At 48.6% G+C, this 25,664-nt stretch overlaps 1 protein-coding gene across 1 annotated transcript; it reads left to right on the top strand.

The window, feature by feature from the left end:
- Positions 1-2,069: 2,069 nt before the first annotated feature.
- Positions 2,070-25,663, top strand: BPIFA2 (BPI fold containing family A member 2). Its single transcript, XM_058562181.1, is given in 9 exon segments — positions 2,070-2,214; positions 4,816-4,958; positions 5,617-5,723; positions 6,663-6,815; positions 8,989-9,070; positions 10,169-10,382; positions 15,050-15,157; positions 21,059-21,154; positions 25,656-25,663. Coding segments are annotated over 9 exon segments (1,056 nt in total).
- The last annotated feature ends 1 nt before the right edge of the window (position 25,664 follows it).

The following is a 25,664-nucleotide window of genomic DNA, read 5'->3' as shown; positions in this document are numbered from 1 at the left end:
ACAGGTCAGGGTCTTCGGGACCCACCTGTGAGGAGAGCCCAAGGGCACAGGGTGGTAATGATTTGCTGAGGACAGAGAACAAGTTTAAAGGATCAAATTACGATGATTTGCTGTGAAAGAAGCCAGCAAGGAGCTGAAGTCAGGGATAATGGGGAGGGGCCGCCTCAGGTGGACAGTCGGCGAGGTTCTGAGGAGGTGATGTCGAGAGCTGGGGACAGCTGGGGAGGGGAGTCCTGGGCAGAGAGAATGGCCTGGGCAGAGGCTCAAGGCAGGAAAGAGGTGGGCATCTTTCTGGAACAGAAGGAAGACCGGTAGGGGCCAGGGAGGGAGAGGTAGGAGGTGATTTTGGTGAGGCAGCGAGCAGATGACACAGGCCCCTATGGGCCACGGTAGGACTTTGGGTTCAAGCTGAGTGAGACCCCTCTGACTGCTGCACTGAGAGCAGAGCAGAAGGGGACAAGTGTGCAGAGGGAGACCCGGGATGAGCCTGGTGGTGTTTCTCCTGACGCTGGCTATGCAGCTTCAGGCAAGGCGCTTAACCTTTCTGGGCCTCACTGTTGGCCATACATGGGGTAATGTGGAGGCAGATTTTGTTCACTCTCAGGAGGAACTCTCTGCCAACTAGACGGAACAGGCAGGCTGGGGGCGGTAGTGAGCTCCATCATTGCAAACACTCACACTAAGTCTGGCTCTACCATGAGAGATGTAGAGGGCGCGCAGACACCAGAGGAGGGCTGGGCAGAATGACCTCTCTGGTCACTGACCCTGACTCTCTGTGGGCCACAGTTCTGGCCCTGTCTCGGGCCCTGTCTTACTGGTGACCTCAGGCTAGTTGCTCCCTTTCTCTGAGCCTCAGTTCCCAAATTATGACAGAATTAGGCTGGATGATCACTACGGGTCCTCTTACCAGAACGTCCCCCAGTTTGTCCATTCTCAGTCTTCACCCCAAAACCCACCCACAGCGGCCACCATCTTGGCAGCTGGTGGCTCCACAAGAACCTGGTCTTAGTCTCTGCGAAAAGTCTTCCCCGTCTCCATCCTTTCCAGTTCAAGCATCCTGAGTGACCTTCAGGTTGGAAGTCTCTCTGCTCATCTTGGACAGGGATTATTTTCTTTGGAGTCTCCTTGGATGGCTCTGGAACCAGGGCTTGCTTCTATGGGCAGCCTCCCACCCGGTCGCCACCATGTTAAGGGCCACCACCACCCAGCAGAATCCCAGGAGACTGTGCAGGGGAGCAGATTCGGGAGCATCCTCCTCCAAACCTGTGAGTAGTAGGCTTCCCAGTGATGACCCCCCATGATGACAGTGGTCTTCAGAAGGCTTTGGAAGCAAGAGGCTGAGGGATAGGTCTGCTTGGATTAGCTAATATTCTGAATATAGCAAATTAAGAGATAGATAAATTATATTAAGAGAAGTGTCAAACTGATGAGAAATGCAGAATCACGATGTGGTGCCCGTTTATTGTTCATACTTTTATTTGGCAAATATTTATTCATTGTACTCTACTGGGTGCAGGCTTTTTAGTGGGGGCTGGAGATTCAACAGTGAAATAAGTCACAGTCACTCCTCTAAGGTGGGAAGGGCAGACAAGTCATCAGATAATTGATACCCAGGACTCTGATCAGAGAACGAAGGCAGCAAGCCAGTGGGGTGGGGCCCCCTAACCTAGACTCTGGGGAGAGCCTAGAGTGGGCTTCACAGAGGGCGTGATGTCTTACTGAAGCCAGAAAGTCAGTAGGAAGTGACTTAGGTAAACACGCAAAGAAAAGGAAAGATGTTCCAGGCAGAGAAGCCAGCATGTGCAAAGGACCTTTGTGTAAAGAGCATGGACCTGGAATCAAGTGTGACTTTTCAAATGCCAGCTCTTGCACTCATTGGCTGTGTGTCTTTGGGCAAGTTGCTCTAGCTTTCTGACTGTGGCTGCCCATCTCTCAAATAGGAGATAACCACATCTGTCTTAAAGGAATGTTAAGTGTAGGAGTGATAGGTGCTCATCGAAGATTCCTTTTCCCTCTGGGTAATTCTCACTCTTGTTCCTCCTATGACTGTCCAGTTGTCAACACAAAAGATGTTTCAGCTTTGGAAACTTGTTCTCTTGTGCTGCCTGATCACTGGGACCTCAGTGTCTCTTCTTGGTAATCTTGGCAATGATGTAGATAACGTTGTGAACAACCTTGAGAAAGGAGCTGAGACTGTTGACAATACACTTGAAGGTGAGTCAACAAGGGTGCTGATCAGTGGCACCCAGGAGCCTGCCTCCTGAACACTATGCCTGCATTACCAGAGGCTGCCAGCAGGGGCTGCCCTTTATGGGTAGTTTACTGAGAAATGGGGCTATTCAGTTCCAGGCTGACTCACATTATTTTTCTAGAAACAAGCAATGCTTAAATGAATTTCCTTTTACATATTATATCATGGTAAACTTTTTTCAATATATGCATAGGATAAATTCCTGAAAGTGAGATTTCAAAAGTTCAAAAGGTATGTATATTTTAAATTCTAATATATATTGAAAAATAATCCCCACATTAACATTTTCTCAAACAGTCTGTGGAGTACCTTTCTTTCTACTCCCTTGACAGCACTGGTATGGACAACTTAAATGTTTTGCCAGTCTCATAGATGAAAGATTGTGACTCATTTCATTTTACATGTCTCTAATTATGAAATAATCTACTCATTTTTTCATATTTTATTAGCCATTTACAAAATTTAACTTTTGTTCATATTCTTTGCATATTCTTCTCTTGAGTTGTTTAATTTTCTTATTGATTTGTATTAACTAACTCATTGGAAATTAAGGAAACTAACCCTACCTAGCCTAGGCAGCTATAAAGCTACCTACTTTTATGTTTAATGATATCTTCTTTTTATTCTGATTTATTAAAAGAACTTGGTTTTCTTTTCATTGTCCGGAAACATGAACTGCACATTGACAAACATTCTTTATAGGAAGAAGTAACTTCTGTAAATGACTGCATTTCAAACCTTGTCAGTGCTTAGGCAACCTTCAAACATACAGAAGAGATCCACTTTCTAATTTCACTGCTGAGAAAATTGAGCTCAGAAACAGAAGTGTCTGGCTTAAGGTCATCCAAAGAGTTATATGACCAGGTATAGTTTTATTTAAAAATTGACATTCTCATTTGCAAAACATACATCTGACAAGGGGTTGATCTCCATAATATATAAAGAACTCACACAATTGAACAACAAAAAAACAAACAACCCGATCAAAAAATGGGCAGAGGAAATGAACAGACACTTCTCCAAGGAAGATATACAGATGGCCAATAGGCACATGAAAAGATGCTCAACATCACTAATCATCAGGGAAATGCAAATCAAAACAACACTAAGATACCACCTCACGCCCGTTAGAATGGCTATAATCACCAAGACAAAAAACAACAAATGTTGGAGAGGATGTGGAGAAACAGGAACCCTCATACACAGCTGGTGGGAATGCAAATTGGTGCAGCCTCTGTGGAAAACGGTATGGAGATTCCTCAAAGAATTAAAAATAGAGATGCCCTATGATCCAGCCATCCCACTACTGGGAATCTATCCAACGCACCTGAAATCAACAATCCAAAGAGGCTTATGCACCCCTATGTTCATTGCAGCATTATTCACCATAGCCAAGAAGTGGAAGCAACCTGTGTCCCTCGACTGACGATTGGATTAAGAAAATGTGGTATATATATACAATGGAATACTACTCAGCCATAAAAAAAGACAAAATCGTCCCATTTGCAACAACATGGATGGGCCTGGAGCGTATTATGTTAAGTGAAATAAGCCAGAAAGAGAAAGACAAACACTGTATGATCTCACTCATATGTGGAATATAAACCAACACATGGACAGAGAAAACTGGACTGTGGTTACCCGGGAAGTGGGGGTGGGGGGTGGGCACAAGGGGTGAAGGGAGTCATATATGGGGTGATGGACAAACAAAAATGTACAACCCAAAATTTCACAATGTTAGAAACCATTAAAATATCAATAAAAAAAAAAAAAATTGACATTCTCTGCTTGCATCATTATAACTGGGTAGATGTTGTTTATTGCAGAGCCAAGTTACAGTACTATGATTACATATCTTTTCTTGTACAGTCTTTTTTTCCTTGAGTTAGTAATTGCCTTGTTGTTTCTCACTTGAATTATTTTCTACACGTATGTGCTTAATTCTTTTTATATGTGCCATTCTACATCTGTCATATCAGTTATTCTATCTAATCCCTCTTTTCTCTGGAGACCTCCCGTTAGGACACCCTGTCCTTCTGCTCCTGTATGAATTATTGCTCTCTGGGCCTGCTGCCAAGACGTCCTCCTGGGACCCCCATTTGCCACTTTCATGTGTTGGAGCTGTATTTTTTTCTTGATTCTAAATTTTCCATTTCTTAGTTTATTCTCTCATTTTGTTTGACCTAGTTTTTCAAACTCATGTGGACATCTCATTTAGAGCAATAGACCTCTGAGTCACTGCTAGAAGCTGGTGTACAATCATTATTAATTGCCTGGTTAGGTGATCAATTGCTTGGTTGATGATTGCTGAGTATATACTATGAGTATGAAGGCAGAATGGAAGGAACAAGGGTTCCCTAGCTGTGTGACTTAAGGCACATTTCTTAGCCTTTTGATACTTTATTTCCTCATCTGTAAAACACAGATAATATCAATACCTACCTCCTTGAGTTGTTATGAATATTAAATGAAATAACATAGGCAAATAGTCTTATCTAGTATCCGGTGCATAGTACCTGCTTCATAAGTGGTGCATAACGCTAAATAGCCATTGTTTTTGTCAGGCGTCCTTCAGAAAGTGAAGGGTGACTTGTAGGCGCTTCAGGAATCCAAGGCTTGGCAACTAGCCAAGCAGAAGTTCCAGGAAGCTGAGAATTTGGTGGACAATGCTGCTTCTAAGATCTTGCCAATTGTGAACGGTTCTTTGGTGCTTCATGGCAGAGATCTTTGCTCCAAGAAAACGAAATACATATTTTTGGAGAGGTGATTTTAAGATCAAATAAAGAAAGGTGGACAAACTTTGTCCCTCCTCACAGGACCAACGTGGTCTGAGGCCAGGTCCACCAGAGCTTGAGTAAATTAGAGGCAGGGTTGCAGGGCCAATCTTGGCATCTCATGGGTTTGGGCTTCCCCGTTCTGTAATTTCAAGATCAGAGTAAAGGTTCTCTTCAATTCACCTCCTCTTGTTTCTGTTGCCTGAAGGTCCTTTTCCAAGGAATAAGTCTTTTCTTCTCCAAATATAGCTAAGGATAAACGTCTGAATCCCCTCAGGAGAGAGGAAACTGGAATTCATACCACATAGCTGGCTCCACACGTAGAGTTTTGGAGTCAAACGGTTCCGGGTTCCAATTCTGGCTCTGCCACTTATTCCCTCTTGGAATCTCATGGGGAAATCACATCGGTCTGAGCCTCAGTATGCCATACCATAAAATGGAGAGAATCAAACCTCTGAACAGGGCTATGGTGAAGACCAACGAAGGCAAGGTTGGTGGGGCCCAGATGCTCAGCGTGATGCTGGCATAGAGAAGTGCTCAGTGCATGGCTGTCATGAGCAATGACAAAGGTAAATTATGGGTTTTGCGCAGGTTGAAAATCAGTCACACCAAATCCAGGATCTCAAAGCTGAACTGACTCCTGATGGCAAAAGTGTTAACCTGACGATCCCCGTGACCGCCGGTGTCAGCCTGGCCCTGCGAGTATGCGCTAGAATCTGGGCCTTGGGAGAAGCAGTGCAGCGTGGCTGATGGATCTCCAACCTGGAATCAGGCCCCTTTCCACACTGACGTGGGGGCTTGGGCCTCAGTCTCCCAATCTGTAAGTGAGAAGGTCTTTCCAGCTCTAAAATCCTAGCCTTTAGAATGTTCTGATGAACTTTGGCTATAACCATGTCTGTCTTAAAAGAATCCTCCATTACATATATTTTTGAAATCATAACACTTATCTAATTATAAAATTTGAAAAATTGAGAATACGTGAACATTTATTACTCTTTGGCAGAATGTCCTCCAGCATTATTTTGTCTATCAGGATTCTATTTAAATAGCCATGCCCATTACAGATAAATGCATATAGTAGTGTACAGTGTATATTCAAGGGTATGTGTGAAAAATATAATTTTGATGTATTTCAATTATTTTAAAAGAGAGAGAGGGAGGAAAATGAGCATGTGTAGAAGAATCTTTATAAATTAATTACAGCATGATTCCATCGTTCATTCACTATGGGATCCTGGAATAGTTACGTAACCTCTCTATACCAATGTTCTCTCATTCTGAAAATAGAGGTAATAATAGTACTTCTCCCTCATGGTATTGCCATAATGATTAAATGGATTAATCCAGGTAAAATACTTTTTTAAAATGTCTAACACATAATTAGTGCTCAATAAATGTTAACTATTATTATTGTTTTAATTATTAGTGTGATACTGCATAAAAATTTCATGTGAACCAAACCATGTGGCCGGGAGAAGAAGACCCTAATGTAACCATGTAAAGCCCACAGAGAATATAGACAATGTTGACATTATCCATAGACATCATGGAGCATGTCCATGCAGATGGAGGAACCTGAGCAGACACCATGAAGGGCCCTCTAGACCTCCGTTAACTGTGAATCGTATTTCCTGCAGGCCTCTCGTTGGCCAGGTTGCCGACCTGAAGGCTTCCTTGGACCTCCTGACTAGTGTCAGAATCGAAACCGATGCCCAGACCCGCCACTCCACAGTGGTCCTGGGAGAATGCACCAACGACCCAGCCAGCATCTCACTCACCCAGCTGAACGGGTAGGGCCCATCCATCTCAGCAGAGCTGGGCTCTCAGAGTTGAGGACCCCTGATTTCAGCCCTATTCCCACACCTGGGAGGTGGCTCAATGCGGTGAAAAAGAGTTCAGGCTCTGAGTCAGACAGACCCTGGTTCGAATACCAGCTCTGCCACCAGCTTGCGACTTTGTAACCAACTTAACCTCTCTGAGCCTCAGTTTCCACATCCGTAAGCTGAGGATGATAACAATACCTACTCAAAGGCTGCTGAGCTGACCAAATGAAAAAGTGCAAGTGTTTAGCACAGAGCCTGGTGCACTCTAAGCTCTCGGTAATACTAATGTCCAGGCTGACTTTCTGTCTGCTTGTTCTTCCCTTTACTGAGACAGGAGTGTTGACCTCTCCAACCATAATCGTGAATTTGCCTATTTCACCTTTCGGCTCTATCGGTTTCGCTTCATGCTTTTTGAAGCTCTGTTGTTAGGTTCATGGCCGTTTAGGATTGTTATGTCTTCTGGAAGAATTGACCCCTTTATCATTATGTGATGTCTCCCAATAATAATAGTGATAATAAAAAATTGCATTTACCTTCTTGCCTCCAGTTGAGAGGGGAGAAGGAGGAGTAAAGACCCACCCCTACCTTGGGCTCTAATTGCAGATTGTCCCCAAATCATCCTTCACCCACTGGAAAATCCCTGAAATAAGATCTTGAAAATTTAATCCTCTCCATTTAAATCACTGATCTCTGTTAATCCACCAAACGTACATCTTAAACTGTCTGCTTGAAAGTGCAGGTTTGGCCCAGCGAAGAGGGTGGAGAGAGAAAGGGTGACTGGGGCGATGGCTGAGAGAGGAGAAATGGTCTGGAAGCTGGGGGCTGGGACAAGTTGGCTTTGGGGGGACAAGGCTGGGTCCTTCGCTCTCAGCCTTAATGGCCATGGGCAGAGGTCACTCTACCCTTCCCCCACCAGGGGACCTGACCACAGGCTGCCTAAATACCCCCCGAACCAAAGAAAGGCTCCACAGCCTCATGTTAGCTGGAAAGGCTGGGATGCAAGTTCAGAGGACTGAGCCCCCCTGGACACTGCCTTGCCCGTACCCCCAGGAAGCTCATCCTGCCACTCCAGGTCTCAGAGTCCACATCTGTAAAATGACATTCCACTCTGCTGCTCCAAATCCTCTCAGGCCTTTTCCTTCCACTTGGGATGGAATCCCAACCCTCCCCCCGGCAGGCTGGGCTCCGCTTGGCCTGGCCCCCCGCTCACACCCCCGCAGCCGCCCCTTGCTCACTCTGCTCCAGACACACTGGGCTTTGCTCTGTGCTTCCGGCGAGTTCCTTCCCCCTCAGGACCTGTGCACAGCTGTCTGGCTCCCAGCCCACCTTCTCCCCCACTCCACCTCAACGTACTTCTCAGCCTTCGGGGCCTAAGCGTGCTTCCTCCTATTCTCTCTCGCAAGAGTCTACTCTTGCCCTTCGGAGTACTTGTCACAAGTTGTCACTGTATATGTTTAATTGGTTGTTACTTCATTCATCCTTCAGCCAAAAAACGTGTTGAGCATCTGCTGTGTGCCAGGCAGGCACGGTGCTGAGCTCTGGGGAATTTATTGGTGACAACAGACAAGGACCCTGTTCTCAGGGAGCTTACTGTCCTGAGGGAGAGGTAGGCCGGTGAGCATTCAGTCCAAGTGCCCTCAGGGGAAACATCAGATTGCGATGAGCCCTGGGCAGAGCAGTACCCTTAACAGAGCGCTATCATACAAAGCCCTCCCTTAGGTGAGCAGTCAGGGAGGGCTGCCCTGAGGCGGTAACAGTTATGCTGAAAGCCTTAGCAAGACTTGTTTAATGTTTAGACACCAGCTTAGGAGTTGCTCGTGCTTTGCTTATCCGTGTCCCCAGGGCCTAGCTCGGTGCCTGGCACATCGTTGGTGCTCTATAAATATGTGTTGAATGAATGAATGGGGTCTCAGGGTTGTGATGAGACTCTCTTAGCTATTAGGGTGAGCTGCTGGTTGGACGTGGGGTTCTAAGTGACAATGCCCTGGAGAGGGGCTCTGTCTTTGGTAGTGAGTCATCTCAGAGTCCCTAAGGTTCATCTGACTTCTAAGTGCTCCACCATCGCCCACCCCACCCCACCCCCGCTGCTTGGCAGCTCTGCCCACTTGCCCAGACTTTATCAGTTCTCTCTCATTTCCAGCCACTGTGAACAGATCACCAAGACTGTGAACACCCTGAACAGCTTCCTGAGCAAGACCAAGTCCTTCCTGGTGCAGAAGGAGGTGAGTCCTCCACTCCCGGGGTCCCAGAGCCCTGGGGTGGCAGGTGTAGCGTTCACACGCAGGCCTGGCTATACTCTCTGGGCACCTTTCCTTCTGCAGTGCAAACTTCTGGCTGTCAGTTGGAACTTGCCCCCCTTTACTCAGAGGAGGGGAGTGTTGAGCGGAGGCCTGACATCAGCAGAAAACACTGGGTTCCAAACTTGAACCATTTGCCATATCCATGTACCACTGATATGCCTTTTTAGCTAGCATTTTTCTTTAATTAACACAATTTTACTTAATTAAATTTATTTAAATACATTTATTTTTAAAAAGGAAATTTTATATCCCCACCATAAATAGGAAACTAATATCACTTATCATATAATTAATTTAAAAATACACACTGTCCTATAAAGTAGTTTTTTTTATCTGGGCATAGTACAAAACCGTATATACCAGGTGCCCAAAGTTCCAGAGATTCTAAATTAATCATTCTGGAAGGTGGCTGGGGACCTGGGTTTATAAAAGAAAAATCATCCCGGTGGCTCTGTGATTCACTGAACTGTAGGCTCGCTACTCACAGTGTGGTCCTCCGACCAGCAGCACGGGCCTCAGCTGGGTGCTTGCTAGAGATGCAGAATCTCTGCCGCCCGCCTCCACCCGCCACCCCTCAGACCTGCTGAGACCCCCCCCAAGGAATTGTATGCACCTCAAATTGTGAGAAACACTGCTCTACATTTCCCAGAGCCCCATTTGACTCTAAAATTCCAGGGTTCCAAAGTTCAAGGTTTCTAAGAGTGTAGGGTTCTGGGCTGTTAACACTCTAGATTCTTCAATTTCTGAGATTCTAATGTTCCAAGGCTTTAGGATTCTAGCATCCTATGGTTCTCCGATTTTGGGGCTCTAGATTTCCAGTGTTTTAGAATCCTAAGGGCCAAAGGATCTAAGGTCCCAAGTAACCAGCATCTGTGGGGGCAGGCAGTTTGTTCCCAGCTGATAATGATCTGTCTTTCTTCCTTCTTCCCACCCTCCCTCCCTCTCCTCCCTCCCACCGTCTCTCCCCTCCCTCCCACCCTCCCTCTCCTCCCTCCCACCCTCTCTCTCTTCCCCCTTCAGGTGTGCCCATTGATCCACATCTTCCTCCACAACCTGGATGTAAATTCCTTCCAGAACCTCAGCAGTAAGTCGCGGCCTGGGGAAGGGGGGCCGTTCCCTCTGCTGCCTTCCGAGGGCAGGCTGGCAGCTCTGCTCCTGCCCCACACCTCCTGGTCAGGGACCCTGGGGACACAGAAGGACCCGTCGGTCGTCCTGAGCAAGCTGGGAGAGTGTGGTGGGAGGGGTCCCTGCAGAATTGAGAGGGCTCTGTGGGCCTCCAGAGCTCCCCACTGTCAGCCCTCCTTCAACCTCAACCCGCAGAACCTGCTGGGCAGAAGGATGTGAGAAGGGAGATGGGCCAGGTCTGGGTTCACAGCCTGGCTCTGCTCCTTAGCAACTGTGGGGCCTTAGTCAGGTAGCTCGGCCTCGCCAAGCCTCCTGGGTGAAACGAGGTTGTAGACATTGTGGGCTTAATGAGCGGATTAAAAAAAAGCACAAAGAACCTAATACCCAGTGGGCACTGCTAATCAAGGCCATCCCTTCTCTTTTCCCTGTTGCGAAGAGCTGTGTCTTCTCCTCCAGCCCCTGGGGGCTTTCTTTGGCCTTTGGGTCTCAGGCATGGCTGGGGTTTCTGGGGCTGCTGGGGCACTAGAAACAGGGTGAGTGAAGGTGTCAGGGTCCGGGAGGTGGCCCTTCCCTGATACAGCCACAGCCCCCGTTCCTTGGGCAATCACTCTGTGCTCCACATTCACTGTCTCACTGGGTTCTTGCAACAACCCTGTGGGGCGGGTACTGTCATACCCATTTTACAAATGAACAAACTGAGGCTCAGATAGGTAGAGTGACATGCCTGAGGTCCTGTGGCCGTCAGACTGACCTGCTGGGGAGTGACAGGCGTTGGAGTCTGGTTTCTATTCAACTTTCCAGCCGTGGAGCCTGAGGCCTGCTGCTGATTTTGTTCCTTCAGATAAACTTCAGCAGGCAGTCCAGCTGCCGACCCACATCTGAAGAGGGCGGATGAGGAGCACCGCTATGCTGTCCACCTGCTGGTGAGGGGCCAGGCTCTGCACCCCACGCTGAGGAGGGATGGGGCTCCTCCACAGGGGCCTGTGGTGAAGCCAGGGCAAAGCTTGGATCCTCTTGTTTTTCTAGCAGCAGACTGAGCCCTGACCTTGGTCACAGCCTGACACTGGCCCTGGCCCCAGGCTGAGCCCTGACCCTGGTCACACTCTGAACCCTAAGCCTTAATTACACACCCAGACTGAGCTCTGATTTTGGCCCCGGACTGAGCCGAGATCCTAGTCACAGACTGAACTTTGACCCCAGTTATTGTCTGAGCCCTGACCCTAATCTAAGACTGATCTGTGATCCTGATGATAGACTGCGTCCTGGCTCTACTCTAGGCCTCCGATCAGCCTTTTCACATCTGCCGTTGTTCCTTAGGGGAGGGAGGGTGAGGATGGGTCAGTGCCAGGTGCCAGAGAAAGACTCCAATCCACAGGTGCCAGTCTCCTCTCCAAGGCCTTAGACCTGCAGGGTATTGTGGGAAAGAGCTCGGGGAGTGGAGCGACTAGGGAACGGCAGGTGCTGTGAGGGCAGCTGTTACTGTCCTGCCCTACTCCCTGTGGTCTGTTCCAGATTGGTTCCCAGTGGCTTGACCACACTCCCTTGTAGCATCTCCCTCTGGGAAGATGACACCACCCAACCGGAGTGGAAGTCTGAGCCCAGCCAGAAGGACATGTCTCGGATGCTCCTTCTCCTCACAGTCGGACCGTGGCCGCTCTGCTGGATACGCTCCACCCCAGCAATAAAAGGCCACGTCTGCACCCTCCTGAGGGGCCCATTTGCATTCCTTCCGTTGGGATTTGGGGGAGGGGCATAAACTAGAGGGGCAGAGACCTGATCCAGAGCTGGAAGGGACATTTGGGACTATCCAGCCCCACCTTCTTGTTTTACAAATGGGGACACTGAGGCAGAGAAGGCAAGAAACTGACCTGGGGTCACATAGCCAGGCTGTGGGAGTGACAGGACCCTTGATTCGTCCATTCGCACATTCAGCGGGTGTCTAGTGAGCACCTGCTCTGGGTCAGGCGGGTAGGGGAAATAGGACAGTCACCTCTGGGGACGACCCCACCTGATGCTTTCCTCCACCCCGCTCCAGGGGCTCTGAGAGGCCTTGTGGAGGATCAGGGGACACCTGGTCTGACTGGACTAGGAGTATGGGGCAGAGTGACACAGGGTCGGAGGCCTGTGGCCGTATCCCAGCCTGTCTCTCCACGCCCTCCGGAGGGTCAGGGCTCCACTGGAGCCGAGATCTCTCCCAGCAGCGTCTGAGAGCACCGTGGTCTCCAGTGCCCAAGGCTCACCCGTCCCTCCCCTCACCAGCCCTGAGAACCTGTATGGCCACCTGCCAGGCTGCATGAAGGCGTGGTCCTGCCCGGTAAATGTCAGCTCCTCCCTCTGCCCGAGGCCCCGCCATCCATGCCCCAGAACTCAGCTCGCCCCCGGCTGTGCCAGGCTGTGGCCGGGACCGCATCCGGCTGCTTATGCTGACACCACCATCATGCAGGGCTGCCTTTGCCGGCACATGTGACCTCATTAATTCCTCCCAGCACCCCTACACCAGGAGACACCATTGTTGTCCCCATTTGACAGATGAGGAAACTGAGGCTTATAGAGGCACAGTGACTCCTCAAGGTCACACAGTGCGAAAGTGGCAGGGCCAGGAGTTGAACCGTCAGCTATGGGACCCCTTGCTCAGAGAGGTGACATTCCAGCTCCCAGGCGCTGTGGCCTCCTCTCCCAGGCCCCCAGCAGGCCCCGCTTTCTTCTGCCCGGGACAAATGAGGTCCTCTCGAGGCTCTTCTTCCTCCCCCACGTGCCAGCCCTCAGTTTCCCCTTTGTCCCCACCCCTTCACCACAGTTGTGTTCTCCTCTGCAGAGGTGCAACGTGGGCCAAACGCTAATGCACGCTATCGCCTCAGGTCCCAGCAGCCTCTCCTTTCCCAGAGGAAATCGGACTTTCCCACCAAAAGGCCCAAGGAAGCTGTGCCCGTTTTGCCAAGTGGCCATCTTGCTGGTCTGCACGACTCTTTGAGGGAGGGACTGCTCTCGTCCCCACAAGAGGCTCAGGCACAGAGAGGCCAAGGCCACACAGAGGCCTGCACCCAGCTGCTAACTCACCCAAGGCCTCCCCTCTGCAGAAGGCTGCCCCACAGAGTCAAGGTACCTCGGGGGTCCTGAGCCCTTGGAGTGGCCTGGAGGGGTCTTGCCCCAGCCCTCCTATGAGGACCTCAGTTCAGGTTATAGTAGGCGGATGCTTGGCATAGGAAGAGGCTGAAGAGCTGGGCAGATCTGAGCTCAGATCAGCCTCCATCACTTGCTAGCCCTGAAATCTTGGGCAAGTGACTTAAACTCTCAGAACCTCAGTCTTCTCACCTGTCAAATGGATTAACAATAAAGCCTCCTTCGTCGGGCTGGTGTGAGGATTAAAGGAGACAATGAGTGGAAGGTGTTTAACCAGAGCTGATGCCTAGTGAGCACAAGATGAATGTCAGCCTCTACACGCTGAAATTACTGTTATGACTACCACCCTTGTGTTTGTTGATCGACTGATGAAAGCATCGATGTGGTAGAGAGAGCCGTGGCCCCGGGATACCTTGTATTTTCACTTTTTCTCTGTGGTAAGACTGCTAACTGTCCCCTAGGGATCATTCTTCTCTGCCCTCCCCAGGTGTTAGTGGGGTGCCCGGCCTCCAGCCAGAGACTACATTTCCCAGCCTCCCTTGCAGTAACTGTGGCCATGTGACGAAGGTCTGGCCAATGGCATACAAACCGAAATGATGCTGCAAATTCCACTTTTTGCTTTAAAGAAAGGAGGTTCCCTCCGCTTCCTCCTGACCTTGTCCCTTCTCTCCAGTTAGAAACGGGAACAACTGGAGCAAATACCAGAACTCAGAGGTGAAGCCGTGTGTTGAGACGGCAGAGCTGCTCCGGCAGCCCCCGACCTCTCACCTCTGGGCTCTGTGGCAGAGAGGAATGAACTCACTTATTTAAACCAGTGTGTTTTGGGGTCTCCTTGTTATGGCTGCTTTGTCTCTATTCTACCTAACGCATTCTGCCAATGACATGCTGTGTGATGTTAGTCTGCTAACTTTGCCTCTCTGAGCCCCATTTCCCTATTTTCACACTGTTCACTGAAGGCTCTTCCTGCTCCAACAGGACAGGAATTAATGCTCCCTCTAGACTTGAAGGGAAAGAAGAGAATAAACATTTATTGAGCTCCTACTGCATGCCAGGCACTGTATTAGACTGGTGGTTCTCAACCTAAGGTGACTTTGCCCACCAGGGGACATTCGGCAATGTCTGGAGACATTTTAGTTGTCACTAACTGGGCGAAGGGTGATACTGGCATCTCGTGGGTAGAGGCCAGGGCTGCTGCTGACCTTCCTACAATAGGCAAGACAGCCCCTTCCAACAAAGAATCATCTGGGCCAAATTGTCATTAGTGTTGAGAAGCCCTGTGTTAAACCTTTAGACGCATTATCTCATTGACTTCTGATTTTTACTGAGTGATGCAGTGAACGGCTCTTGGGGGAAGGTGTGGCAAGTGAGGCTCAGAGAGGTGAAGTGACGTGCCCAAGGCCACATGGTTGGTCAGAGGGAAAGCTGGATTTTATCCGAGGTCAGCTCGTCCAGAGCTGGTGCTTGCCCTGCTACTCAAGGAAGAGTGGTGGGAGTTTTCCTGACTATATATTGTGACAATCCCACCTCCCACAAAAAATACACAAGGAGGTCTCAAGATTCAGTGATCCTTCTAGGCAGTAACCCACTTGAGTCAGTGCCAAGCCTTTGTCCATGCTTTTCCATCCACCTTGGACACTGTTCCTTCTGCCTCTCCAGCTGGCTACATCCTCCTCAGCCTCAGGACTCTGCTCAGGAGTCACCTCGCGGCTAAGCTGGGGCCACTCCTCAATGTTTCCCGAAAAACGATGCTGCGCTTCCCGACTTGTAGGTCTAACCGAGCGACCTTGTCATACTGTGCAGTACAGAGAGAGTGCTCAGAAAGAGTCAGCGCTCGTTATTACGGTTTTCACCTTTCTTATTCATCTCTCTGCCCGAGGCTGTGAGCTCCTTGAGGGAAAGTACCTCCCTCTTCTCAGCAGCCCCAGTGCCCAGCGAAGGGGCAGTACAGGCACTAACCAATGTTGAATGAATGAGTGAGTGAATAAATGAATTAACCTCTTCTTGACTGTACACAGTCAGACACCATCTCTGGGACAGTTGAGTGGGTGGGTGAGCAGGAAAATTCTAGCAATCCAGGATTCAGGGGCATAGGAGACTTGTCATTATTTTCTGTTATCCAGGGCCAGATACCTGACATTTGAGGCCATAAGTGATGGGCTATGGACCAAATGCATGGCTCCTAGTGAGTGAAGCCAGGACATGGAGTGGGTAGGGCTAAGGCCACTTGGCCCCACTGGTGACTTACGTGGCCAATAAGGAGGAAAGGGGACAGGGTGGAAAAGTGAGGGAGCATTCTCCCGCTGTCAGCCTGGCATCCCTGGGACCAGCTCTGGCTCCTTGCCCACTGGGCCTGGACCACAAGGAGGGGTGAGGGCTTCCTGGAGGTGGTGATGTCCCATGAAGGAGGCTTTGGGGAAGAGGAGGACACTTGAGAAGGTGAGGGGACATCCACCATTGGGGAATAAATGGAAATAAATGGGAAGAAAAAAGATAAAACGTGAGTGGTCCCGAGTCACCCAGAAAGTAGTGTGCCAAGCTCATTTGAAGGCTTAATGCAGTTAAATAAAGGCTGAATCTTTCCAGTGTTTGCACAATTCCTTCAGGATCACATATCAAGATCAGAATTGTTAACTCTACGCCTTGGAACATTTTATGAACCCAGGAACACATCACCAAATTATTTACCAAACCGGATCTTTCTATTGACACTACCAGGAGAGAGTGTATACATTTCACCATATATTTGCTAGGAGACACTTTATTTTAAATATTTGCTCTTTGAGTGAGAGTAAAATAAATCTCATCACATTGGAAAAGTCAAGGTCCCAGTTTAGAAGAATCAATTGTTACGTCAACTTGATGGACTACTTTCTGAACATTTTTAAAAAATGGGGAAATACTGTGTTTTACAGCTGAGTGAAAATACAGTTCTTAGAACTGTGCTTAGCTGGAATCACAGTGATGCAAAAAACTGAAACTGGGAAAAAAAACTGAAAAGGGATGCTGATATTTGACAGAAGTTTATTGGAGGTGACTCCTTTCTGTGTTGATGTTTATGCAAGAAATAAAATGGATTTTCAAAAAATGGGAAGGTTGTTGAGTATCTAGCTAAGCCAGGCCCTGTGCTGGGTGGTTCGGGATGACTGAAGCGGGGCCTCTGCAACCCAGCACAGCACAGCCCGAGTGCGCTCCTGCAATGTGCCACACCTGCGGAAGGGGCCGGGCGGGAAGAGAGCAGGACCTGTTCCTGACGTCCCGGAGGCACACAGCCTCCTGGGGAGGTGGCTCTAGGACCACAGAGTGCTGAGAAAAAACTCAGAGGAGGGGCTTCTGACCCAGCCTGGAGGTGAGGGGCAGTCAGGGAAGGCTTCCCAGAGAAGGTGCCCACTGAGCTGAAATTAACAGGACGACAGGGAGAGAAGCGAGGGGAGGGCGATGCAAGCAGAAGTGACCAAATGAGCGAAGCCTGGGAAGTGAGACTCAACCTAGTGTCACCTGGAGACCCACGGGCCCTGGAACCTGCTAGAGCATCAACATGTGAAGTTCAAGTGGAGGGCAGGGCCTTGAATGCCGCGCTGGGGGTGGTTGAGACTCGATCCTCTTAGCCAGGAGTTAGATTTCTTTGTTCTTAGCACGCTCTCCGAGACTGAAGACCTCAAAGAGCTTTTGTCTCTCTGGATTCCATCATCGGTATTTGCCATAAGAGAAACTAACCCTGAGAAATTTTTAAAATATGTATATTTTGATTCCTTTAAAAATAACAATAATAAACTCATTGCATTTAATAAGATGACAAACTTTTATAAAAATAACGCTACATTCCAAAAACAGCGTCAGCGGAAGACGGCTCTGTTTATGTTTTTTTAAATCTCCGTAATGACTGGCTTAACAGAGGACAGCTGGAGTCTCGCGTCTGCTCTGCCTTCAATCTGTTGCAATCTCCATGTCATGGAGTGCATAGAAAATTCTGCCGGACTCTTGTGAGAGAATGAGAGTAAAGAGGCAAATAGTGTATTTGTATTAATTTAGAATTTGTTTGGCCCTTGCAGACCCCCTGGAAAGGGAATTGGGGAACCCCCAGACCGCACTTTGAGAACCACTGGGCTAGGCGCTAGAAAGCCATGGAAGGTTTCTGACCCAGGGAGAGACAATCTCAGCCCTCAGTTTCTGGAAGTTTCCTCTTGCAGGTGGTGTGTCAGGTGGATTGAAAGGAGACGAAGGCTGTGGCTGGTCCAGGTGGGGCGGGGCGGGAGCTGCTGGGTGGGTAGCTGGGCTGTGGACAGGGAGACAGTTGGCTTCCAGGGAAGGGGTGCTCGTGAGAGAGGGATGGCCAGAGAAGCCCCTCCTATGGTTCACTCTTGCTGAGCCTTTGTCGTCCTGAGCCCGCTGGACTAGGCTCCGTGGCCAGGGCTGATGGCTCAGGGGCCTGCACCCTGCCCTCCTCAGCTTGGGAGGGAGAGGGTGTTGCAGGAAGGAGCAAGACCTCAATTTCGCTTCCAGAAGAGGGAACAAAGTGATTCTCTTTGGCTCCTACCCGAGGCCGGCAGGCAAAGTCAACATTTGTCCCTGTTGGTGCTTGCCCATCCAACTGACAGTTTGCCTGTGGCTGTGGCTGCTAATGGGAGCAGCTGCACTGACGATGGTGCCTGTGGATCTGGACGTCACAACCCTGATCAAAATTTCCATAGCGTCTCACCACATGATCCACAATCATGTTCCTTGGTATTTACCCAAAGGAGGTGAAAACTTATGCCCACACAAAAACCTGCACACAGATGTTTATAGCAGCTGTATTCATAATTGCCAAAACTTGGAAGCAACCAAAATGTCCTTCAGTAGGTGAATGGATAAATACACTGTGGTACATCCAGACAATGGAATATTATTCAGCACTAAAAAGAAATGAGCCATCAAGTCATGAAAAGAAATGAGCTATCAAGTCTTGAAAAGGCATGGAGAAACCGTAAATCCATGTTATTAAGTGAAAGAAGCCTATCAAGTGAGAAGGCTACATACTGCATGATTCCAACTATATGACATTCTAGAAAAGGCAAAACTATGGAGACAGTAGAAAGATCAGTGGTTGTCAGGGGTGAGGAGGAAGGGAGGGATGAACTGGCAGAGCACAGAGGATTTGCAGGGCAGTGAAACTATTCTGTATACTATAGTGGCAGATACATGTCATTATAATTTGTCCAAACCCATAGAATGTACAATGCCAAGAGTGAACTTTCATGTAGACTATGGACTTGGAGTGATCATGATGTGTCCATGCGGGTTCACTGTTGTAATGAATGTCCCACTCTGGTAGGGGATGTTGACAGTGCGGGAGGCTGGGCGTCTGTGGGGCAGGAGGTATATGAGAACTCTCTGCATCTCCTGCTCAATTGTGCTGGGAACCTAAAACTGCTCTAAAAAATAAAGTCTATTAAAAAAAGAAAAAGAAAACCTTCTAAGGTGAAAGCTCCAAGCCTGGCACTGTGTTTGCCGTAGAGCCTGCCCCCTGCCTGCCCTGTCAGCCTCCTCTCCTGGGCTTCCTTGCTCACGTTCTGGAAAGATGAGGTGTGCAGTGATGTTTATAACATCTGCTGGGAACCCCTGCTCTCAAATGACCAAGTTAGAACGGCACTCTGGCTCTAACACGAATCAGTAGGTAGAAAACATACTGCATGAAATCGAATTGTGGCTAAGAGCTCGGCTCTGGGGCCTGTCTCCTGGGTGTGAATCTTGGCTCTTCCAGGGGCTGGGGGCGCATTACTCAGCCGCTCGGAGCACGGCCTCTTTGCCTGTAACGTGAGCATTAAAGCATTCACCCCTCATAGGGTTTGGAGAGGAGGAAATGAGAGGAGGTGTACAAAGATGTGGCACAGGGCCTGGGGAGACAGAATAGCCTGGACGCAGCCCCTGAGAGCTGACAAGTAGAGGCAGAAGCTGATATCCTCAGACCTAGGGCTGAACAGGAAGACAGATGTCCAGCTTTGAGTCAGAGAGAGACTAATTTCTACCCGGGAAATCTGTAACAGCTTCTCGGTGAGGGGGACATCAGAGCAAGTCTTCCAAGAAGGGGTCATTCCTCCATTCTTTCCTTTAACACAGATTTATGGAGCATTTGCTGTCTTCCAGGCAGGCCATGGGAACAGCCGGAGCAAAGGCCCTGAGGCAGGAGGGGCAGGCCGTTCGAGGAAAACAACAAGTAGGCAGCAGTGAGCTCAGGCTGTGTTTAGGGATGGTTGTGAGAGATCAGCGCGACAAGGTCCCAACGGCTCGGATTCCGTGGGACTGTCCGAACTTTGCCCAGAATGGTTAAGTGACTTGATACAGCAGAAAGGGAAGTATGCCACTCAGTCGTTCCTTCAAGAGGAGCCGCCGTGAAGAGGTAGTGGGCTGACCGTGTCTCTACATCTATGTCTGTATCCAGTCGCACAGAACAGACTAGAGGGAAACGAACCACAGGGTTAGCAGGAGTTATCTCTAAATAGAGACATTGCTTTCTTTATGCACGTCTATATTTAAAAAATATTCCTGGGCGGGCCTGTGGCTTAGCGGTTAAGTGCACTCGCTCCGCTGCTGGCGGCCCGGGTTCGGATCCCGGGCGCACACCGACGCACCGCTTCTCCAGCCATGCTGAGGCCGTGTCCCACATACAGCAACTAGAAGGATGTGCAGCTATGACATACAACTATCTACTGGGGCTTTGGGGGAAAATAAATAAATAAATAAAATTATTTAAAAAAAATTCCTTTATAAACATGGATTATTTGAGTTATCTGAAATACATGTTTTAATACATTTTTGAAATTAAGCCTTGAGTGGGGTCTCAGCCTTCGGAGCACATGATGGAGATTGTTTGTCCTTGGGGCCTCGAGGAACAGGCCTTGTCAGCACTATCGACAATGTTACTCCCACCCAGCAAGGAGCCTCAGCTCTGCTCTAAAAGGAGGAATTGCGATATGGTGTCAAGGTGACAAGCTTGGGCATAAGGCAGAGCTAGATTCAAATCCTGACTCGGCTATAAACTAGCTCGAGGATCTCGGGCAAAAGCTTTCCTCTCTTGAGTCTTAGTTTCCTTATCTGTAAAATGGGACCAACAGTAGTTTTTGTATCATAAGGATCCTCTGAGGATCCCACAAGCATTTGTGAAAATTACCTGTGACTGTCAGCTATTATTGTTACAGATGGGGAAACTGAGGCCCAGAAAGGGCATGGGAGCTGTCTAGGGTCAAACAGCAAGGAATGGGCAGAGTCAGGCTAGAATTCAAGGCTCCCTGAGCAGAGGCCAGGGCTCGCTCTCCCTCATCTCCACTCAGAGCAGACAGAGTGGAGACTCCCTCACAGTCTCTGGGCCCACCTCACTCGTGGTACAGACGAGGAAACCACTCAGAGCAGGACAGGAATGTGAATGAGTCATGAACACGGTGCTCTCCCCCACTCTCTCAGTGCTCCCCATAGTCTCTACACCCCCACGTTTGGTGACATTTATGATGTACAGTTTGAAATGTTATTGACACATCCGTCAAATGACTTAAGTGAGTCCCTACTCCCTTAATTCCCCCAGGCCTTCTACAGGAGGATGTTTACTTTGGAAGTGTTGGATGGGCGTGGTAAGAACTAGGGCTTCTCATCAGTTTCCGAGCTGTCCATCACCCAGTGCCACGTCTCCCGCAGCCGTGGGGTCGCTTACCATTTATAAAGTCTGCCCCACTGCAGAGCCCATCGGGAATCAACTGACGGAGATCTCCACAGCACACCGGAGAAATCCAGGTGAGCACAATGCAATGACACTCTGCAACTTGCCTTTTCATCAGATACCAAACCAGACTAAAGCTTTTGATAAATGTAACAGTTGCAAATTGTGATTGGTTCTAGCACAGAACATGAGAAATAGCGGCTTAAATAATGACGATAAGTCCACAGGTAGGCTGTTACACTGGCATGGGGGATCCTACCAGCTCTTCCCTTTGCTACCCCTAGGTTGTGGCTTTCATCTTCATGCTGATAAAATAGCTGCTGAGCTCCAACCATCATGTCTGATATCCAGTCAGGAAAAAGCAGGAGAGGAAGGCAAAAGCTGGATCAGCCCACTTTAAAGAACTTTTTTAGAAGCCGCAGCCTACCTCTTCCATTTAAATCTCATTGACCATCCCTGGTTGCAAAGGAAGTTGGGAAAGAAAGCTTTGTTAAGCCCATTTCTGCCCTCAAAAATAAAAAGTTTCTGTAAAGAAAGAGGGAAGAATGGACAAGAGCCCTCAGCTCTCCAAGCTTCCATTTCCTACTCTGTCAAATACATGTATCAATATTTGTCTCATAGGACAGGGCTGTTCCAAGGATTTAGTGTAGACCCCCAGCACTCTTTGGGCATCCACAGATGCCCCCTGACCACTCTCTCCTCCTTCAGGCTCTGTTAGTCTGTGAATCTTCCAAAGGCACTGTCAGCACCAAGGAAGGATAAAGAGAAATATTCATTTGCACCTCCAAAATTAACTTCCATTTAGTGGCACTGGGCTAAGCAACTTTCAAAATGCTTGTTGAATCCTTCTTGCAACTTTATTTAGTGAGGCACAGGATAAAGTACACACAACTAACAGGCAGGAGAGCCAGGTTCTAGCCACTAACTATCAGTGGCCTCAGGAAAAGCATAACCTGCTCTAAGGTTCCCATCTGTAAAATGGGTATTGGGGTGGGTAGGAAGAAGTCCAAGTGAGTCCTTTGGTTCCCTGCCCCCTAAAACCCCTGCTCTATAGAGACTCTCTCAGAGTGGCCCTGAAGCTGACTCTATTTACCTGGGATCCCCACAGGTGCTACCCCAAGATGTTGAAGGTCTCAGGCCTCCTTCTCATTCTCTGTGGGCTGCTTGCCCTGTTGTCTGCTCAACATTTGAATATTTGAATCACCTGTGGGTCTGTTATATGGTACATTTTAATTTCTTGGATTTCAGTCGATTCGTCCTTTTTTTTAGCATGCCTTGTAATTTTTTATTAGATGCTGGACATCATGATGAAAAATTGTAGAGGCTCTGAATGATGTTATCTTTTTCCAAAGAGGAAGGAGGATAGCAGAAAGATGGGGTATACGTGGATTGCTTTGGTCCTGCTGATGCTTAGACACATGTTTTATTAGAGTGGAACTATTTTGGTTTCGCTCTTACTCCTCACAGGGAGCTTTTATTTCCAGGGCATGACGCTTTCTCCCAGACACGGCGTAGTCTTCTGGGTCTTAACTGAAAGCCCAAGATGTCATCTCAATGGGGTCTCAACTCCAACCAGTGTCTCCCCAGCACCACACAGCGGAGGTGCTGAAATCTCTGCTCAGCTTTTTAACTTTCAGCTACTGTTTTCTGCTGGATGTTTTCTAGTCTTAGAGTCTAATGATTCTGACACCAACTACACTGTGTGTGGATTTTTCCCCACACCACCAAGCAATTCTCTGACACCAGGGGTGTCCTGCAATTCAACTCAGTTCTGACACTGTCTACCCAGAGACAGCATCAGATTCCACAGGTTAAGGGCTGAGTCCCACAAGACTGCTCTTCACTTCGGATGCCAGTCACAAGTCCAGGTCGCCCCCTGTGCTTCTGGTCAACTGGCTATAAATCAGAGGTTCCCTCGATCCCCTTCTTGGGTTCTATTAATTTGCTAGAGCAGCTTACAGAACTCAGAGAAACATTTTACTTACTAGATTACCGGTTTATGATAAAAGGATACAACTCGGGATCAGACAGATGGAAGAAATATGTAGGGCAATGTATATGGGAAGGGACCTGGAGTTTCCATGCTCTCTTTGCAAGCACCACTCTTCCTGAATCTCCACGGGTCCACCAACCCAGAAGCTCTCTGAACCTCATCCTTTTTGGGTTTTCATCGAGGCTTCATTACATAGGCATAATTGATTAAATCATTGGCCATTGGTGATTGAATTCAATCTTCAGTCCCTCTCGCCTCCCCAGAGGTGGGGGCTGGGGGAAGGGACTGAAAGTTCCAACCCTCTAATCACATGGTTGGCTCCACTGGCAACCAGCCCCCATCCTTAGGGGCTTTCCAAAAGTCGCCTCATTAACATAAACTCAGGTGTGGTTGAAAGAGGTTTGTTAGGAATATCAAGATACCTTTGTTGCTCAGATCACTTAGGAAATTCCAAGTGTGTTAGGAGCTCTTTAGGTGCTGGGAACAGAGACAAAGACCAAACATATATTTCTTATTATAAATCACAATATCACAAATTTCACACTGCACAGGTGAGCTCAAGAGTAGTCCAGCAAGTTGGGGGCAATCTGTACACCAATTTTGAGGCTCCTTCCCTGTGGTAGCTTCCTCTGGGATTTTGTCCCTCAAGTCCCAGCTACTCTAGAGGCCCCAAATTCCAACTTCTGCCTTCTCAGCCCAGTAAGAGTGACCTTTTTTGCTTGGACTCTATTTCACCATATGGCAATTTGGGAAATGACCTCAGGCAAACGTTGGGGTGAATTTGGGGCTCGCCTCGAATGATACCCTTTCTCAAGAACCATAGGCTCTAGAACTGCACGCGCATAGTAGCTCATCAATGCCCTCAAACCACTGTTTTGTGTATTTCCATCTTTTATAGTTGATTTCAGTGGGACGGTTAGTCATAACTCTGTCATGACCCCAACCAGAGCTCTGCAGCTGGAAAGTGAATTTAGATCTCGTTGGGACTTTGTAACCACTCATTTGAGGGCCAGGGATGGGTTGAGGAGGTTCCACACAGGAAATGCTTTTGTCCTTACAAACACGACTTCAGGTCTGCTTATTCCCAGAAAACGCTTCCTGGATCGGGAATGTGGCAGGTGAGCCAAGAAAGACACCCACGTATGTTCACCCCAGTGTTGTCTGGGATGATAATGTGAAGCTGAAAGTAACAGAAATGGGCAAAAGGAGGAGACTGATGGAATAAACACTGGTCAATCCATATGCTAGAATATTCTGCAGAGAAAGAAGCAGAAGGATAGTCATGATGTGTTGCTATTTGACTGAGTGACTCTGTAGGAGCATGGCAGGAAAATCCCAGTTTTTCAAAATGTTGCATGAATGCGTGTGTGTGTATAAAGAAAAATTTCTGAAAAAAGATATAACAGAAGTTATCTCCGAGAATTAGTTTTTACTTACTTTTTTTCTTCCTTTCTTTATATCTTTTTCTAATTTTTCTACTTGTCTAAAAACAGATCATCAAAGTTAAAATACTAAACCAAATGGGTAGCTTTACACGGGGTTGGTGACCAGGGCTGGGCTTAGAGACGCCACTGAATCTGTCAGGTGTCTGACGAGAGGATTGGGCCCTACCAGCATCTCCTGTTAATCTCAAGTCCCGACAGGGGCCATGTGCGCCGTCGTTAAGCTGAAGCCCTGGGAAGTCCCACCAAAAGTGCGTGAATGTCGTTGACCCATCAAGGGGTGTGAGGTGAGCGTCAACGTCCCGAGGGCCCATCCCAGCCCAGGGAGCACACCATGTAAACAGAGGGTTCCAACCCAGAAGAGCTGCACGCCAGACCACAGTCTCCGTGTTCTCTAGACTAACCCTCGTTCCTCGGCCAGAGGAACACGTCCCCACTGCTGAGCCTACTGTTTCCCAGCAACTCAGGAAGATACGTCCTTGAGTCACCAAGTGAGAATCGTCATAACCACAAAACGCATCAGCATAATGGCAACCATTTATGGAACACTTCCAGTGTGTGGGGTGCGGTGCTCGGTGCCCAAGACCAGGCTGAGAGGAAGGGATGGGTGTGTATCATCCACATTTTCCAGACGAGGAAACGGAAGCTCCCAGAGTCTGCGTGGCCCAAGTTATCCAGCAAGTAGGTGCCAGAGCTGGACGGTCTGTCTCTGAAGCCAGTGCGCATCAGCACCAACGCCTCCCTGTAGAATGAGGGTAAATGTCCTGCACACAGTGTCACGTGATGAATCGATTTGCCCTAAATCCCACACCTGGTAAGAGGCGGAGGGCTTCAGAGACTGTCCTCATAACTACTACGCTACACAGCCTCTCGCAGGGGCAGTGAGCAGCCTGCTGGGGAAGGCTGTGTCCCTGCAGGAAAAGTTGTATGGCTAGCTCGCTTGGGCATCAATATGGGTTGTGTGGCCTTGGGCTGGACCCTCCATTTCTCGCTCTATACTACAAGGAAAAACATGTCTCCTTCTGAGCCTCGATGGCCCCATCCGTACGATGGGTCTGTAGCCACCCCAGACCCAAACTCTGGGGCACCCTCTCAGAGAATGACCTTGCCACTGACTCTCTCTGTCCTGCTCCCCAACAGGTACCTGAC

The sequence above is a fragment of the Diceros bicornis genome, chromosome 19 (assembly GCF_020826845.1).
Source record: "Diceros bicornis minor isolate mBicDic1 chromosome 19, mDicBic1.mat.cur, whole genome shotgun sequence".
In the NCBI taxonomy this organism is placed as follows: Eukaryota; Metazoa; Chordata; class Mammalia; order Perissodactyla; family Rhinocerotidae; genus Diceros; species Diceros bicornis.
This window is presented reverse-complemented; position numbering and strand designations above follow the sequence as displayed.